The following is a 19,670-nucleotide window of genomic DNA, read 5'->3' as shown; positions in this document are numbered from 1 at the left end:
ATGCTGAAGGACGTTTGTTTTAACAGCAATCCTTTAGTTGTATAAGTGTTCAGTGTCTGGTTTTACCATTACTTTAAAGGTTAATCTTGATACAACTATGTGTGTGATAAATTAATTCATCATTCAGCTTTAAGCATCAAAATTCACTGCTGTCATTCAGGACTACATTTTTTTAACTTCTGCTTATTTGAAGTTGTGCCATTTTAATTTTTTTTTTTTTGCTAGGGATCTTAGTAAGGGTTAGGATTGTGTGTGAATACACAAAATCAAAGGACACTGCCTGTTCTGAAGGTTTAACATAAACGGCAGCAGATGGGCACGTGGCTGGATCTGGAATGAGGAAATAATAGGCAGTAGTGGTGGTTGTGCAGAGGAGACTTTTAGGGACAGCAGTTTTTTTGGATCAGCAGCACAGAAGTATGAAGGAACTTACTTGAAAGGAGTGGGAACTAGTATTAGTGGTCAGTCAAAGCTGAGTCACTATTTAATAAACAACAAAAGGATCATACTATGGAAGCATTTTTATGATAGGTATCTGTGAATGTTAAAAACAGTGACATGACCCAGCTGTCTTTACTAACAGCAATGACGTATCTCCTTAAGGAAAACAATGAACTTAAAATGCACTGTGCAAGGAATTCAGTTCTGGGGGCTAGAAAGTATGCATGCCAGTGGTAGAAGTGTTCATTGCTCAGTTGTGTAAATGAACTTAAATCACCATCTGTGCTCTGAGTTTTTTTAATTACAGTACTTGGTCATTGTTGTATTGTCAGGCTGGCTTATGGCAGCTACTGCCTTTTGGGCAGTAGATGTAGATGCTGAGTCTTATAAAAGCAGGAGACTTTATCATGTTTCACAATCAGCTGCAGGGTCCTGCCCAACTTCTCTTTATAGCTTGTGAATTACCTACCTTTGTCTCTAAGTCGTTTGGACTGTCCTGATAAATACTCTTTATTAAAGACCAGTCATGCATCCTATACTCTATTCCAGGGATTTACTAATTTTAGGAGACAATAAATGAAGGAAGATGAGATTAGGATAGTGTTGTGAATCACCTGTTTATCTCTTGTTGTATTTTATCATACAAATTTTTTAGTTTGCCTGCCGTAGTTTTTAGAAATAATTCAGAAGTTGGGTTTGTGTTGGTTTTTTTTTGGTTTTTTTTTTTTTTTTTTTTTTTTTTTTTTTTTTTTTTTTTTTTTTTTTGGTTAAGAATATTTTTATTTTATTCTGTAATAGTTTTGATTTTAACTGGCTTATCTATTTATATTAAGAGTTTAATAATTATTTTATCATATTGCCTTCAATGACTGATGCAGTAATTTTGCTTTTATTAATTTATCATTTTCCTAACTATCATTCCAATTAAGTTAGTATAAATGCTATTCAATAGTGAAAGAAAAAGAATCTAAAATAAATCTATAAAAGTGTGCATTTTTTTCTGTGTTGTTACTAGTGAAGGAAGTTTGGTCAATCATTTTACAGTTTCTTGTTCAAACTATTCAAACTATTGCTTATAGAGAAATAAATTTTTCCTTTTACCTCCATACAGAATCAGTATCGTTTTGAAGGAACTGGGTTTCCAACTATTCCTCAGCTCATAGAACATCATTACACAACAAAGCAAGTTATTACAAAGAAGTCGGGTGTTGTTCTGCTTAATCCTGTTGTTAAGGTAATACATACATTCCAGAACCTTTATTTAATGATTTGACAGTAATTTGGGGGGGGGTTCTGTTATCATTTAAATAAGATCCTATGGAACTTCTCAGAAGATTTTTTTTGTTTTATTTTTTTTGTGTGTGTCTCTGTTCCTGACCTCTTCCAAACTTCTCACCTCTGTGCAATACATTCACTTAAAACAACTCCCTATCTTGATTCTTATTATAAATTTTTTCTGTTTTGAAAGAATGGCATTCAACTTCTTACCAAGTATCCTTGCATTTTTCTTTTTGGTTTCTCATTTGGATTTCCATACTAAGTAATTCAAAGTAGCAGTTCATTGCCCTTCCTTCTATAAAGTAAAAAATTTCTTTTATATGATGGAGAAGGTCTCATGAAATTTGGAAGACTTACAACAATTCCATTTTGTCTCTGTTTTGTATCACAAAAACAAGTTAGACACAAGAAAATGCACTGATATTCCAGCATCAATGAAAATTTAAAATAAAAATTCCCTTTTAAATTGGGAAGCTCCTGTAGAAAGTTTTTCAGAACGGAAAAAAAAATGGGCTAAGAATTAAACTGTATCAGTGTTTTAAGAGTCTCCTTGACTTCTTCCAGCAGTTTTGCAGTTTCTGTCTAGTTGTTATTTCAGTCATAAGCCAACTCCACTTATCTTTGCATCTTAACTATAGGGTAAGCCTTTTGTTCTTGATATAGTTAATTTTTCAAGACTGGTTTCAAGCCTGTGTTCAACAAAATTTTAGGAAGTTTGGCAGTTTATATTTCACCACTAGTTACCTACTCCAGGGTTGGTATAGTTGAGTAATGTGATGGTTGGCTCTTGCAATTAAGGGTTGAATATTATGTGTAAAGAGAACTTTTATTGAGGTATAGCTATGTTATTGTTACTTGTTGTTTGGACATCCTCTGTTGTCCCCACAGCCCCCTTTCCCCTGTCTGGTTGCCCAGGGCCAGCCCTGGCAGTCAGGACCTGCAGAGGGGGCTGTACCTGTGCCCTGCATGGGGCACCTGGGGAAGCGTGGGCTGTTACCAGGAGGCGTGGCCTGGCAACACCTGACCGCCAATCAAGGTGCAGGAAACCCGTCTCCACCAATGAACAGCGAAGAAGAGTTGATTGGCAGACTCTGGGAAGGCCCAGGATTGGCTGATGCCACTCCAGGGCAAAGGTGGAGCAGCCATGTTGTAAACGAGCTGGTGGCTGTTGGGTCACCCACTCCCAGCACACTGTCCTTTTTCCTTATTCAGTCCTTTGTTGTGTTTTGTTAAGGTTTTTATTAAACCTGCGAAATTTTAAAAGTGTAGTTTCTCACAAGTTCTTTCTTGCTAATAATCCTAAGAAAGTCAAGCATGTTCTTTTTCTCAAAATTGTACTTAATCTGCACTTAACTGTTCTATATAAACTTAAAATTCTAAGAATGGGACATTGGAAATATACATTTTTGTTAATACCTTGCTGATTGCCAAACTGATGCTTCATTGAACATAAGTTATTGCTTACATTCATTGTAGATCACATCAAAAAGCATAGGACAATAATTTTGCTGTGTGAATAATTCTTTTTGATATAAGTGGTTTAAGCTACAAATAAAGGGTAGTCAAGCTCAAAATGAAATCTTTTTAAATATCTTAGCAAATTTCTCTCTAATACCTTGTTTGTTTTAAATATGTAATGCTTTTTCTGTTTCCTGACTTTACATACTGAGAGAGCAGCCCTGTTTTGGCAAAAGTAAAATGATAGTATAGTATATTATCACATAGTTATTGTTAAACTGGAATGCATAATCTGTAAAACAGCATTTCTTCCTTCTCTGTTGCTTACTTTAAAGATAGGGGGTTCTTATTCCTGCATTTTTTTCATTTTGTATCTTTTTTTCATAGAGTTAAGTTTTAATTTATCCATAGTCTTGTTTAACTATAGCAAATTAATTTTTCTAGTATATGACTTGTAGAAGAAACATATTCCCAAATGACATTCCTGGTCATTTCACCATTACCACTCCGGCAGCAGAAGCGAATTCCTCCCCCATTCACCAAATCCAACCGTTCTCCTCTGAAGCCAGGAGAGCAAGAGAGAGCAGCTGCCCAGCCCCTATTTCCCAGCTCAATTCTCCAAGTATGTGTGCCCCTTGGAGGGAAACCCTCAGATAAGAGAGTAGCCCAACACACCCTTCCTGGGGCAACTTCTTTTGTCTCTGTTAGCACCTGGTCGTTATTTTCTTTTAGCAACAAGATGGGAGAAAATTCTCTAAGAGAATGAAAACAAAAGGAAAAACCCTAACCTCCAACAAGCCTTTTGTTTTTCTTCTTTTCAGGGGTAAAATGAAACGGGTCTACTCCTCTTTGGGCTTGTTGACTTAAGTTAATCTTAGTATCAACTAACCTTAGTATTAACTACAAATTAGTGAAAATAATAGTATTTGCTCTAGCATTATGCTAGTTAGTAGCTGATCTGAGCTGCAGTGCGTAACTACTTCAGCTGCTCAAGTTTCCCAAAAATTATGCGAGTAATCGGAATCTATCCATAAATTCCACACGCTGCATCTGTTTTTTAATATGACTTACCTTGTCCCGGTATGCATCAGTCTTAATATTCAAAAAGGTAATACTCCTTTAGGGTTAGTAAACCTTTCTACTTCCATTATGATCTTACGTGAAGTGTTGGGAAGGGTGACTATTCAGACTAATAAATATATTGAGTGACAGGAAACTGATTGTATAGGGTTTTTAAAAAAATACGTATTACATAGATTGCATGTAGGCTTTAATGAATTTATGAAATAGGATGTCAGTTTATATAGCTACTAATACTTGGTGTAAACTAAAATCAATGTATAGTATACTTAGTGCTTCCTGACCAGCAGTTTGAGCCAAATGAGGCAGTGTTGAAGAAGGTGTTAGCTACATGATTTGAATTTCTTTAGAGCAGCTGTTCTCAAAAATATTTAAATTGTTTTGGTTTCAGCCATAATTTTATGATGGCTTTATTTCTCCCATCTGATAAGAGCTATTTGCTGTATTCTGAAGAAGTACTTCAGAACAAAGCAGAAGAGTGTTCTGAGGCTTTCTTTTTTAATTTGCATGGAGCTCTGGCTTTTATATGGGAAAGTGGAGACATTTTCTTTTCAGAAGTAGCATGACACCTAGTGTTGGGGGTAATTTATGCACCATGTGCTGTTATTAAGATGTCTTTAATCATCTCCATAAAGTTCATTTGGCATCTCCAGACTGTTTTTGCTTTGTTCACATTGTAGCTTTAGAGCAGTTATTGTCATTTCATGTAATCTTTAATCTTTTTAAGTAAATTGCTGTCCCTCTAATGACCTTTTGAGAAACGATGTTCACTTCTAAAATTTCAATGGTTTATTAAACCTTAACAAAATACAACAAGGGACTGAATAAGGAAAAATTACAACAGCCACATGCTCCTTTACAAAATGGATGCTCTGCTTGTTATACCCTTGGCCCTTCCCAAAGTCTTCTTATGCAACTCCTGCTCTGCCGTCCACTGGTGGAGATCACTCTCTTATAACTTGTGTGGAGGTAGGTGTTGCCATGCTGCACCTCCTAGTAACAAGCCTGCCCTCCCCTAAATGCCCTGACCAGTGACAACAGTAGGAGGGAAGGGAAGGAGGACTGTGGGAAGAACATATGAAAATAACATAACTATACATCTATGAAACTTCTCTTAACATGCACACAATATCTATCTCTTAATTGTGAGAGCCAACCATCACATTACCCATCGATAACAACCTATCTAGAAATTGAAAGTTAAATATGACAAACTTCAGAGGAAAAAAAAACAGTTATGCTTTTTAGTTTGTTTTCGCTTTCCTTCCCACAGTCATTCTTTCTCCTTTACTATATTAGTAAAATTAGTGTTCACCTTCTGTGATGTTGCCCTTGAAAGGAACAGGCTTAATTATGTCACAAAAGGCCTGTCCCATGTCCCATTTCATGTAGACCGAATTGCCTGCTTGGAATTTTAATGATTCTGTAATAATAGAATTTAAATTAGAAAAACTGAGGGCATTCAAAAGATATCTGCAAGTAACTTCTGTAATGGAAAAGTGTCTCATATTTATTTATAATCTTGTAGAAAAAAATGCACATTGTGTTCTCCAGGTTGTTATTGATGGACTGACTGATATATAAAGCCCCTGGGTAACTCAGAGCACACCCAAGGACTTCATTAATAGTTTAGACATACTGGATTAATGGTTTAGACATACTGGATATATTAAACTTCTAACATCTTTGACCTCCTGTTTTGGAGGTCTTTAGATTTCTTGAAATACAAAATTTTTTTTACGTTTTTACAGATTATGTGTAAAATCTGTGTTAAGTTGTGGATGTGCTTCACTTTGACTGCTGGAAAAGAGAATCATAAAAAAAAAAATAAGGAATACCATTTTTATTTACGTGTACTTGATTTAAAGTTTTCACATGGACCATAAATACACCTTTGAAGCAAGTCTGCCCAGGATGCACAACTGCTTATGGGAGGGAGTTCAGCTTTCAGAACCAGAAAAGATCTAGCCTGAAATAATACTTTTCCCCCAAATACATGTTTCAGATTCTGAGCACCAATTGATTCACTCTGGAGATCTGCTACTATTTCACTAGTGCTGAAATAGTCATGGTATATGGATGCTCTGTAGTTAAGTCAAATTCTGAGCTTATGGAACAAAATTAACTGCTGCTTTGTCAGGTGAGTTAGGCCATGTGTTTGTTACTAGTAACTTTTCATTTAAAAATTCTGAATCTATTTTTATGTGACAAAGAAGGCTGTTACATGGTCTGATACATTTTGTGTGCATAGGAAAATGATGGATCATAAACCATGAGATGAAAGAAAAGCGCTGACAGAAAACACCCAGATATCTCTTAGTAGTGTTTCTAATGCTGATAAATAAGTTTGCAAATGACATGAGAATTCTCTACAGTTCTGGTTCTGTCTTGCAAGGTATGAATATATTGATGAGTTAGACATGGAAAGAAATTCTGAATAGTCATAAATTTTAGTTAGAAAGATTTTCTTCATGAAAAATCCTAGTAAAAATCTGACATGATGCTAATTATTTGTGGGTAGGATTTGTTTTATTTTAGCAAAGCAAGCTGAGGTTCACTGTTGCAGACAACAGATGTGCTCAGAGTACAGGTAGTGTGTGCCTCTCAGGCCAGCAAAGCACATGAGGAGGAATTGAAGGAGGCTGCTGAATAGTCTCAGTTTCAGAGAGGCTCTCTTATGTCCACTGGGAGATGCTGGATAGAAACAAGGAGACTTACAAAGGCCATGTTAATCACAAAGTAATACTAGCACACAATTAGAGATGCTCATCCCATGGCTGGAGACAGTTAAGATGCTGCAGAGGGAAGCAGTGGCAGTAATGGTGCTGCCTGTGGGGAAGATCATCTTGTTTCTGTTTGACCTGAGGACCACTCTCGAGGAGCAGGAATCTGAAAGGCAGAAGCTGCTTGTGGCAGGGAGTGATGCAGTTATTGCAGCTCTACCTTAGCTAGATTTGTCACTCCAGAGAGGATTCCTGTGTGACACCCACCCATTTGACCAGGCATTGTGTAGGAATGCCAAGAAGTGCCTGGTGGTTGTGGTCTTTGGGTGCTGGTTTTTGGCCTAAAGCTGTAATTCTCATGGGTGTGGTTAAAGTCTAATACATGAATTGTAAATGTCTAAATACATCTTCAATTTTCTTTAAGGAAATTGAATTCATCATTGAAAGTGAGTATTTATAATATGCAAAGGATAAACTTACAGGAAATGAATGTATTTATTGAATATGCACAAAATAAATCAATAGCCTACAGCTATGGACATTTGAGAACAGAGTTTTGTGTCTTAATATTAGAGGTGCATTACAGTTACATTTTTATTTCTTGAGAATTTGGAGAAGTATGACAGAATTTGCTTTTTGTGTTTTTTTAGCAGAGCTTATTGCAATATTTCTGTCAGGTAACAAAAGGAATGCATCATCCTTAATGGTGGCCTGTACTTGTCAAGGCATGTCATGCTGTAGAGAAAAAGGAAAAAAGAGAGTTATTTGCTCTTTGCGCTAACAAAGTACTGAACCAAATTTATCTGTAATTTCAGGTATATTGACTACTTTCAAAATTGAAAGTATTTATTTTCTCAAAAAAATCTTATTAAAATGTATTGTAATAATGGGGACAGATAAGGTACCTGAACAAAGAGTGACAAGGATTGTTTTGTAGTCAGTGATCAAAGTTTTCTGTAGGTTTTTTTTTAGAGGCCATGGCAATAAACATCTGCTCTGTTGAATGTTTCTGGTTCGGTCTTGTTTTTCTGGTACTTCTTGCCATGATCAGGTTTAGATTAAAATTGAAAAATAACACTCATAAATGGTGTAAGCTTTATGCTCAAATCTAGAAAAAATATGTATTTTATCAAGTATATGAATTTCATTTTAATGAACACAATATAATATTTTACCAATCTCATCAAGAAAAATCTCTGTCCTTGAAATTTTAAATGGAAACCTTGGCAACTTATACATTCCTACTTTCTGTGCAACTTTCATATAAAAAACTATAGAATACCATATTGTTATGTGGAATGCAAATTGAACAAAATGAGCTATCTCAAACACAATTGAAACAGTAGGAAGTAGAAAAAATAAGTAAAATTTATGAAGCAAGAGATGGAAGCAACCATTCATTCTTTTAAATATAAAAAGTTATGTTGTTAGGAAGAGGTAAAAATTATTAAATGAAAGACTTTAGAAGTTTTTTGATAACTGGTAGCTAAGAGAATAAACTACTTCAATTAAAGCATCCTTCATCAAAGTTCATTTAGATTTACTAGATTTTGTTGCTGATAATTTGTATATGTGTGTGAAATCAATGAATTGATTGTGTTCTGTAATATTCCGGGTGTAAGTTACGCCTTATGGAGCACTTATAAAACGTGGGGCTTTGTACTTTGGCTTTTCATTGTCTTTATTAGAAGCTTTATAACCAGATGTTAATACAGCACAATAAAATTTGTATTAGAATTGTGTATGATTGCAGCAGCTTTTCTGAGTTTAAACATACTGGGGTTTTTTATGGATTCTGACTTCTTCACCATATTTGGAATGCAAACATTCCCCCATAATTATTTTATTTAAGGTTGTGAGTTGTAAACTTCTTGTAGTCCTCTAATTATATTCTTATTCCTGTTTTCACTAGTGCAGTCAGGATGACTTTAATGCAAGTAATGCTTTGAGTTTTCAGTATTTTCCTAGTGTGTGACTGACAAGCACATAACCTTCCTTGAACGTGGGCTCTCATGGGTCAAAAAACACAGTGTAGATTAAGAATAGGAATGAGTGTCAGTGCTCTTAAATGCCTTTGTAGAGTTACAGTTGTGCACAGTGGGTTACTGTGAAGTAGCTTGTTGTTGCCTAAGTATTTTGGCCTCCACTAATTTCAGTGGAACAAAATGTTAAAAAGGAGTGAAATGAAATTTCAGCTGTGGAGAAACAGCACACAAAAGGAGCTACAGGGTAAGAAGGGTACTTTTGTTAGATCAGGTCTGTGCATCTGGTGTATGTAATCATGTCTGAATTCTCAAGAAGATCTGTTTATTTAAATACTGATTAAGGAGAAATTCAGGGGGGAGAATAAGGAATTCAGGATTCCTTATTTGCAAGGTAAATATTGTACTTAGCCTACTGTTGAGGGTATGCATGGATTTCATCATCAGTTCATAGTGAAGCAAATGCTATTACCAATTCTATCCTTTCTATCGCTTGGATTTCTTCCTGGTAGAATTGCCAATGATTTACACAGTGTATTACTAAAATCAAGGTCACCCCCAGAGGGTGGTGATCAGTGGTAGAAAGTCTAAGTGGAGGCCAGTAACTACTTCTGTACCCCCAGGGTCAGTACTGTGTCCAATCCTTTCTTCATCCACTGCTTCATTAATAAGCTGATGAGGCATGAACAGTTTTACTGATGAGACCAGTCTTTCAGGAGGGGCTGGTACACCAGAGGGTCAAGCTGCCATCCAGAGGGACCTGGACAGGCTGGAGAAAGGGTTTGACAGGAGCCTCATGCAGATCAACGAGGAGAAGAGCAAAGTTCTGCAGCTGGGGAAGCACAACTCCAGGCACCATGGTGTGATAGACATAGATTTTTTCCCTTATATCTTGTGCTCATATTGTAAATTGAAAGTATGGATAGTAAACTTGTTTGCTTAATTGTAGGCCAGTTTATTCAGAAAGAGTTTTGAAAAATTGAGGAGGGCACTGCATAATTAATTCTCAGAGTTTTGAGTTTTAGTAAAAGATGTAAAGGTGCAACTAATCTCAACATAGCTGAGCATTCACTTCCCCTATGGCAGGATAGAGGAGAGAATTGGAAGGGCGAAAACTAAAGGAGTCATAGGTTGAGATACAGACAGTTCAATAGGTAAAAACAAAAGCTCTGCACACAAACGAAGGAAGGAATGGATTCACTGCTTCCCATTGCTGGGCAGGTGTTCAGCCATTTCCAGGAAAGCAGAGCTCCACTGCATGTAACAGTAACTTGGGAAGAAAGATGCCTTCACTCCATTTTCCCTCTTCCTTCTTTTTGCCCAGCTTTATATGCTAAGCATAATGCTATATGGTATGGGATATCCCTCAGTTCTGTTTGGGATCAATTGTTTTGACTGTGTCCCCTCCCAGCAACTTGTACAGCTGCTAGAATAGGTGGTGAATTCTTCAAATATTCATGTTCACTGTTAATATTTCATGTTTAATTTTCGAGAAGAATGCGCACATATGCACTTAAAGATTGCTTCATGTGTAATCATCTTTATAAAGAGAATAATTTAACATGCAAAACCAAAATATAAGCCCATACTAGCTACTATGAAAAAAATTACCCCAGCCAGAATCAGCACAGCAACAAACAGTAGATTGCTACAAACCACACAGGAAAATGTTGTCACTAATACAGGAGAAAAAGATTGCTTAAGAGAGCATTCAGAAGATTACTAAAGTAATAATAGAATCTGCTAATATCTAGCAGAGCCATTTGGTCCTGCTTCCCTTTGTGTGTCCTTCATTGATCAGCTTTTTTTTCTGCCACTAAGAGACTTTCCAGTGCTACTCCTATCTCAGTAATGAGCTAGCTAGTGGTATGTGAGAAATTAGCAATATCTTGTTAAAGGACTGTATGCATCTGATGTAAAAACCTGGTGCAGCATGCTTCTTTTAAACTCTTGGCATCTATGTAATGTTGTATGATTTCTGATTCAAAGCCAACATCTGTCTTGCTTGGAATGCAGGCAGAGCTCACTGGTGCGCTAAAATCTCCTAAGTTAAGGCTGCAGTTTTCTTTCTGTGTGGCTTTGCCTTTTTCCTGAGCTCTCACAGTCACAAATGAGCTAATACAGCAGATTATTTGAAATTTTGACAGGTTATTTCTATTCCAATTTGGTGTTTTTAACATGTTGTCTGAAGATTATGAAAGACAGTGCAAAATGAGCAGGTGTGGCTAGAAAAGCATAGGATGAGGATCTTTGGGTTTTGCATTGAACAAAATAGTAATTTAGTGGAAGCTCTAATGCGGAACTGTAGCACTCTGAAAGGTATTGCATGCTGACCACTGACATTACTTCTGAGGGGTGAATTAAGTGTTTCGCTTCCTGGGGTAAAGAAATCATCTAACTGGAAACAACTGGATATTTTTGAAGTTAAGTCAGGATGGAATTAAGTATGTGGCTAAGTATCTTATATAGTTCAAGGAGACTCTCTTGGACATTTTTACAGACACTTGTAGTTCCCCCAGCCCCATCTGACATACCTTTTCATGTGTGGGTGGTAGTAAAAATGTGTTGGCATATATGTGAAAATGTTTTAGCCTATTTTAATAATTTGAGTGTTTGGGGAGGAAGTTGTGCATATGTAATGTGACTCTGCTTTTCCATTCCTCTGTTTAAATCACATGGAATGTTTCAATGAAAAGCCATATTATTGCATGGTTTTGTTTGCCTGTGAGTGTGCAGATGACTTTCACTGTTTTGTAGGGCATATCTGATCCAGAGCTGATAATTTTTCTGTTTGAATACATTTGATTAATAGGTGATTCAGAGTATTTTGTTTTGGTAGCTGAATTTACTCTATTCAATAGAAAGAAATAGTATGTATTCTAATGTGCTTGAAATATGGTAGATTTGACATAAACTTAACTTTCCTTTCCCTGTCCTTAAGGATTTCACATTCTATTTATTTTTATTTTCTCATTTTTAAAAACTTTTTTATTTTTCTTTATTTCCTGTCTTTTTCCTAAAATATCCTCAGTATCATTTTAACCCTTTCATGTATAAGAAAACATAAGCTTAGGGAAGTACTGCAAAAAAGCCTCTGAGGAAAATGGGTATTGTATGTTGAGTACAGTCTACTGATCTTAAAGAAAGGACAGTCAAGGAACAGCTGTGCAGGTAATCTGAGGTAATTTCTGCAGTTTATAAATTGCACAGTAGCTTTTCCAAATCTTTCTGCTCCCCTCCTGTTCAATGATCATTTAGAATTTGGTTTAGCAGGAGGGTTGAACTTCACAGTTTTTTTATGTAGCAGTAAGTCAGATAAAATAGCACATTTTTTCCCAAGAAGCTAAACCTGTCTTTGCTATTATTCTGTTTTACAGCTCACATTGAGTTTCATCAGTGTGGCTTAGTACAGTGCTGTTAATAATGCAAAGCAGCTTCCATAACAATTTTTACAGTTCATGAATCTTTATTCTGAAACAGTTTTAAAGAAGTTGACAGTGAGGTTTTTCAAAACCACTCCTGTAAAATTCACTTGTTCCTATGAAAAATCTTTTCCACCAGCTACCTTTATTTCTGTACTTAATCTGAAGGACTTGAAACACATAGTTTATGATTCATGAAATTGATATGAACATTAGATCTACTAGTGTAGGTGCTATCAAAAATAGTACTTCTCTAAAAAGACAGTTTCTTATAACCACATTGATAAACCTTATCCGCATGTACACAGCTGGTGTTTTTTTTTTTTTTTTGTCTGGTTCATCAAGTTCTGATAAGTGAGATCTGAATACCCATCTGATGAAAATTGCCTGCAATTCTGATTTTCTTGGCTGTAAAAAGAAATTTTGTCCAATTATTCTTAGTATTGAAAAAGAAAGATTAACTTTCCATTTTTGTTGATGTGGAAGAATAGCTCTTAGCTGCAGTAATTCATACTACTGATATTTCATATTTAAGTTGAAAGAAAGAGAGCAAATAATACTTTCCAGAGTATTTTTGATGCATTTTTTTCTGCTTAAAACATGAAGAAACAGGCATCATGCATGTTTATGCACTTGACTCCTGAGATGTTGACAATATACCTCTATTTTGAGGGTTTTTAGAAGAATGTTAAGGGTTAATATACTGGGATGAGGGAAAGGGGAGGAGTATTTAGGTTTTTCATAAGTGCTGCATGCTGTGCTTAAATGTATTCTTAAGACTGTAAAGTCATATGTTTTCAGTTTTCAGTCCTCTTAATGCAGTATGTTTTGGTTTGGGGTGATTTCTTCCGGAGCTCCTAAATAAATGAAATTTTCTAGCCTCTAGAGTTTTTTATCCTTTTTCACTTCTGTTACATCTACAATTAAGACGAAAAACAGTGTCAATGCTTGCTATAGATACTGCTTTCTGAACTAGGAAGAGTAAATAATGTGACAGAGAACATGAAATGAGTAAATAACAGCAGTGATAACATAAAGGTCCTACTTACTCATACTGTGTTGGAACCTGATCAGGATTTCCTCACTCTTCCTCTTTGAAAAATCTTGGTTTGGAATTTGGGTAGGAATCTTGGTTTTGTTTTGGGGTTCCCTGAAACTGAATACAAGCACAGGTGGCTTTTTTTCCTTCCCTTTTCTCTCTCCTTTTAGAAATGATGAGATTTTAGAACCAAATATTTAAGCTGAAGCTGATAAATTCATACCTAATTTTCAAAACATCTCTTTTAAAAAGTTTACTATCTAATTGCTTCACTACTGGTTTTTAATTAGAAAAAGTACAATTTAAAAATTCTTAATGATTGAAATTGTTACTGAGAATTATAAAAAAATAATGCTAAGGGAATTTGAACACTTAAGTATTAGTTCATAGTAATGTTTTCTATATTATTGAAAGCTGTTATAATTTACTGCAGATAATTTGTAAGCTTTCTTCCTGGCATAGTAATTTGTGATCTCTTTGATGTAGTTTCTACTAATGAAGGAGGATGGGTAGGAGAAAAACCGCACTTATATATTTTAAAGATGTTTAGGGTCATAGTGATAACATTTCAATCTCAAGCTCAGAAAAGGAAAAATGAGATTTCATTTTCTACAGCCACCATCTGCTGTTCAAGCTATTCTCAATGGCTTGCACACAACTCCACTGTATGCTTGCTGAAGTAACAATTGATGAAGAATTGATTCTTTGCTAGCTGCTCAAGGTTTGAACCTTACCTTTGTCTAGGGAACCACGAAACACCCTAACATTATAAAAGGAATGCTACATGTCCAGGAAAAGAATACTATATATCCAGAATACTTCATTTTATGAGTAAAAGGAGACATTTCTGATTATTTTTAAGTGTTCCTTTTCACAATTGAAAGTTGTATCTCTTTAATTACTGTTAAAAATTTGTTAAAATCAGAGTGCTGAATATAATTTTCAGAGCTTATGGGAAATTTTGCATAGTGCTCATCTATCTGCATGCCATCATGTTGTAGGTTTAATTTCTAATAAAAAGTTTGCTATACGATATCACTAATTTTATTGTATATCACTATTTTGTTGTATAGCAAGATTTCTAAACTCTTGAATTATAAATGCTTAGCTTTAAAACTTCCTGGTATGCTTGTGATTGAGTGTTATAATGTAATACTTCAGCTCCATTTCTACTGAAATATATCTTAGAGAAACTGTATCTTGCATATTTGCACTAACTGAAAATTCTGCTTTGCTTTTCATAGGATAAGAAATGGGTTCTCAATCATGAAGATGTCACACTGGGAGAATTACTGGGCAAAGTAAGTAATAAAGTGAGCTAAATAACATTTGAATACGTATACTGTAATCATTAAGCTATTTCTGTATAACTTTCCTTTTAAATTACTGTGGTATGCAATTGCTGTCATTTTTTTTTATGCTAGTACACAAGACAGCCTTATGCTTTAAACAGCATAAGTGTAAATCACACTTGCTAGTAAACATTATAATGGTTGTGCTGAAAATATTTGACTAGAGTGGTTTTTTTTCTCATTTGGAAGGGATTTGAGCTAACTAGATTTCTATAAAGCATGATGTGGCTGTTTAACCTTTTGTAGTCTGAAAAAATGTTGCAAAATATAAATAAAAACATGTAGAGAAACAGGTGTATGTTTATGTATTTGTGTGTAGAATCTGATACGAGTTGACTAAACCATTGTTTCTTAAGACAAATGCTAATTGCTTGTGGAATTGCTTATTGCAATTGCTTGTGCAATGATTATTTTCCCTCATTCATTGATGAAATTAGGTATTTTCAAAATCTTATTTGTATTATAATAATTCTTGTGTAGTTCATAAACTTTTAGTTTACAAAGCCTGCCTAGGAACCGCAAGTCTTTAAAATCAAAAACTCCTCAAGTTTTTGGCACATTTGCACCTGCAAAGACCATTTTGAGTGCTACTCTGGACACAGTCTTTGGAAAGTCTTACTTTTTACAGTCTTACTGTGATACACACTAAAAAAATAAATAAGGAGTTCAAGAAGTGGGGGGAATGAAATACTGCAATACTTCTGTTACCCAGGATAAAATCTCTTTGGCAATGTAAGTTGACAAAAAGTATGACCAGACTGAGCCTTCAAAATGTAAGTACTGCAGGATCTTCACATTCTTGAACAGGATAGGATCAATGGATAAAAATAAAGATGTTCCAGCCATAAAAAAAAGCTTTTACTTGCTAAAAAATAAATATGAATTAGTTTTTGTGTATAAAGACAGTTAAAGCAATTTGAAAAGCATTTTATTAAATTCAGTTTACATGGGTACTGCATGTTTTTGGCACAAAGTGTTTCTAACATTCAGTAAAGGCAACTCAGAATTTTAAAGTGATTGCAGAAGGATGTTCTTTAAAAAATACAGAACAGGCTAAAAACTTTCTTGGAACACAGTATGAATCTTGCACATTCATCTCTAAGAAGAGTTAGTCATACTAAAAAAACTAAGAATGACATGAACATCAGCATCTGTATGACAAAATGTGAAATAAGCTATTGCCATTCACCACAGAAGTGAGAAATCTGAGAGTCTACAAAACTTTGAGTGGCCTGAAAAAGATGAAGAAGAAATCACAAAATTTTAATGTGTAAAAGATGCAAGCTTTAGAAAATATGAAGGTTTTCCTTCACCTCAGGAGAGAGTGGTCAGTTCATTTACTCAGCATTAATTCTGTAATACCCCACAAAATTAAAGTTACGTAATAGGAATGTGTTATACTAAAAATCATGTATTTAATAATGCTTCAGTATTGTCAATAAAGAAGTAGGGCATTTTCAACACTTAAATAGAGCTTAGGGTGGATTCAGATTTCACTGTTAAATACTTCTGACCAGAATGGTAGAGGAAAAGTGGACTGGGACCAACTCTACTGCTTACCTTTGGCACCTCATGCTGTTCTAGATCTGAGAAGTAGTGTCCTAGCCTAGAAGTGTTCAGAAGGGCTGTCAGAGATCCTAAGACTCACTTGCCAGCTGCATCTTCCTTGTCCCAGGGTACAGAAAAAAATTCTGCAGCCTTGTTCAGCCCTACATTTCTTCCCTTGTTACTGGAAACACGCTACTGTTTTCCATCTGTGAATTTCGTTTTTCCCATTTCTGTCATCCTTCTTTGGCAACAATAAATTCAGCTGCATGATGTAATGAGATCTACATCACTCAGGAGAGGAAGGAAAACATCTCAGCAGACTTTTTTGAAGTTACATGCAGCCCCAGATACCAGGACACAGAAGTGTAGTAGTGCATGTGGAAATTAATCAAACATAGTTTCAAAATTGAGTTGTGCTTATTCTTTGCGAAATGCAATGTTTAACTAGAAGTATGAGATCTATAGTTTTCTTCTTGTTTCCTTCTCTTTACAGTTTTTTCATTGATACCAGTGTTTTATACCTCATAATTTCCTTCTTTTTTCGAATTGTGTCCTAATTAATTTTCCTTTTGTTTTTATTAAGTAAAAATGCATCTGGTGAAGACTTTTATGGTGTTTATTATTTAATTTTTCTTCTATGAAAGCTAAAAAAACTTAACTTGCTTTGGCCAGGGTATGTTGTTCACTACCTAAAATATCTGATTGTAAAGGGAGCTGCTTTCTAAAGTCTCGTCCAAATGGAAGCCTTATAGATTTGCCTTTATAGAGCAATGCTGAGCTTGGGTTTTAAAGAAATTCTGAATCACCAGACACAACAGTATGTTTTGCAATGGATTTAATTTATGATAAAAATTAATGTTCAGTGTTTTCATTCTTTGTATTTTGTACTTTTTCTTTCTTATATATGAGAATATTGATATTATTTTGATATATTTTGTCAGAGCTTTTGAGATCAGTTTTTGGTCCCTTCCAGATGGCAAGTTAAAAACTATTCACAAAATACGATAGTGTGAAAATGAAAGAGTTCAGGAGTAAGAATAAGAAGAACAAAGTACTACACTCAGTGTCAGTTGATTTGAAATGTTACTAAGAGATTTTATGAGAAAATTCTAATTACTTAATTAGTAGTGTTTTTTCCCTCTTTCCAACAAGGTCAAACCAGAACTCATACGCTGTGTCCATATAATAAATGTACTATATCAGAGTGAATGGCTTTGGTCAGGGCAGATACCAGAAGAAAATCTCATTTGGCTTTATAAACACATTCCAAAGTTCTGTTTCAGTTTCAATAGCTGTCTGCATTATTTTTTCTGACAATTCATTAAGATTTTATTTACCTAGAATTATCTTTTTTCCCCTGATTTCAGGGTAATTTTGGTGAAGTGTATAAGGGAACATTAAAGGATAAAACTCCTGTTGCTGTAAAGACTTGCAAAGAAGATCTTCCTCAGGAACTGAAAATAAAATTTCTGTCAGAGGCCAGGTAGGTTCTCTAAAATTACTTGTGGCAGTTTTTTTCAGTTTTTATCACCAGATGCATTTACAAAACCTGACCTTCTAAAAAATTCAGAAAAACAGTAGTCAAACTTTTCCTTCCTTTCTCTCCCTCAGTACATTCCACAGCTGTCGCCCTGGTAACTAAACATTGGCATTTTTAACGTGTGAATGCAGTAGCATCTGCGCTTGCTGAAACCATCTCTTTGACAAAGCAAGCCATGCCTGTAAAATAAAATGTTGTAGTCTTAAGTGCTTTCATTTAGAACTTCTAAGATGTGCCATGAGGATTGGGTTAAGAAGGCTGGATGATGTTGTTAATTTAAATGTGATTGTACCAACACCTAACTCCTGCCTTACATGCATGGTTAATTCAGGTGATCAAATGTGCACAGATTACTTTTCTTAGTGGGGTATAGACCCCATTTAGTAATTTTCTCTTTGTAAGAAGAGTTCACTCCTGTAGAGGTATTTTATACTCTGTCAATCAGCATGAGCTTATATGCTTATTTTTCAAATAACAGTCATGACACAATATGCAAAGTATTCTGAGTGTCAGCTGATGTGCATAGGTAGATTCTGAGACTCCAGGGAAAGGGGTGTCTTGAGATAAATGTCATAATTTACTTCACTTCTTCTTGCTATGAAGCTTAATATGTTTTAAATTCCACTCCCAAACCAGTATGATCAGTATTGAAAAATAAAAGATACCATCTGCATGTATAGAATGAAGATGAGGCACTCTATCTATTGAATCATTAAAAAAAACTTGTAACTTGGCAACGGCAGAGATATGTCATTTGTTAAGCAGCTTGACACTAATAGGAAAAAATGGTCTGAAAAAATGGAATGTGTTTTTTTTCACTAAATGTGTATGTATCAGGTAGGTTAGTATTTTACTCTTGATCCTAGGGAAAAAGGGAAAAAGAGGAGGTGCTTTGAGTCAGCAAATATAAGAAGGAACATTTAAGTTACAAGGTCTCTGTAGAATTTTTTCTTGTTCTTCATTTAACTTACAAATTATTGCATGCTGTTTTAGGCTGGAAATGTTCTTATTAAAGCATTGTGTCAAAAGATGTAAATGTTTTAATTTAATTCTCAAAATTGCTGTTCTTATAGTCTTCTAAAACTTACTGTATTAATTAATCTCTGAAAGAAAAGTTGCAATAAGTGTGGTTTTGAACAGTGCAGCAGGGAGGCATACAAGCATACTGTGCATACACTTTTGATGTACCTCTGCTTCTGGTCCATCAATGAAATTCTGATTAAATACAAGGGTTCTTAAGAAACTGCAAACCTCTCAGGCCATTTGTCACTTATATAAATAAATGCCACATAGACAAATGGTAAAGTTACAGTAAGAACAATTTTTGTTTTATTAGTGAATCAGTTACGATTTTCATTTCAAAGAGAGTAGTGATCTGTTCAATTGATTTTGAAAACAGTAATGATATTTTTTCTTTGATAACAATAATGACATCTTCCAATAAAGTAGCATTAAAGGTTTAAGATATATTCCTGTAATATTTAATTTGCCTATATAATAAAGGTTATTAATTTAATAAGCTTCCTGTGTATTTTGCAGAATACTCAAACAATATGATCATCCTAATATTGTAAAACTTATAGGAGTTTGCACTCAACGACAGCCTATATATATTGTTATGGAACTTGTTCCAGGTAATTGTTTTTTTCTTCTTTTTTTAGCAGCATATTTTCATAGGTTTTATTGTTTCCATAATGTGAAATGTATTGTTTTCTATTTGTCTTATTCTGCATTCTTGTGGCTGACCTCAAAAGTCACCTGTGTTGCCAATCTTTGGAATTACTGGGTTCTACTAGCTTTGGAGTGG

At 34.9% G+C, this 19,670-nt stretch overlaps 1 protein-coding gene across 5 annotated transcripts in view; it reads left to right on the top strand.

Moving 5' to 3' along the window:
* FER (FER tyrosine kinase) overlaps nt 1-19,670 on the top strand; it is a 155,535-nt gene that overhangs the window by 83,774 nt on the left and 52,091 nt on the right. For 4 of the 5 annotated variants that reach the window (XM_083883765.1, XM_083883763.1, XM_083883764.1 and 1 more), the window contains 4 exons: nt 1,553-1,675; nt 14,668-14,724; nt 17,691-17,806; nt 19,403-19,497. In XM_083883765.1, the coding sequence (XP_083739891.1) occupies nt 1,553-1,675; nt 14,668-14,724; nt 17,691-17,806; nt 19,403-19,497 (391 nt within the window). Of the gene's footprint in view, nt 1-1,552; nt 1,676-6,262; nt 6,398-14,667; nt 14,725-17,690; nt 17,807-19,402; nt 19,498-19,670 lie in introns of those variants that run through there. The other variant, XR_014592506.1, reaches the window with a different exon arrangement.

This window comes from Zosterops lateralis, assembly GCF_965231275.1.
Source record: "Zosterops lateralis genome assembly, chromosome: Z".
Lineage (NCBI taxonomy): Eukaryota > Metazoa > Chordata > Aves > Passeriformes > Zosteropidae > Zosterops > Zosterops lateralis.
This window is presented reverse-complemented; position numbering and strand designations above follow the sequence as displayed.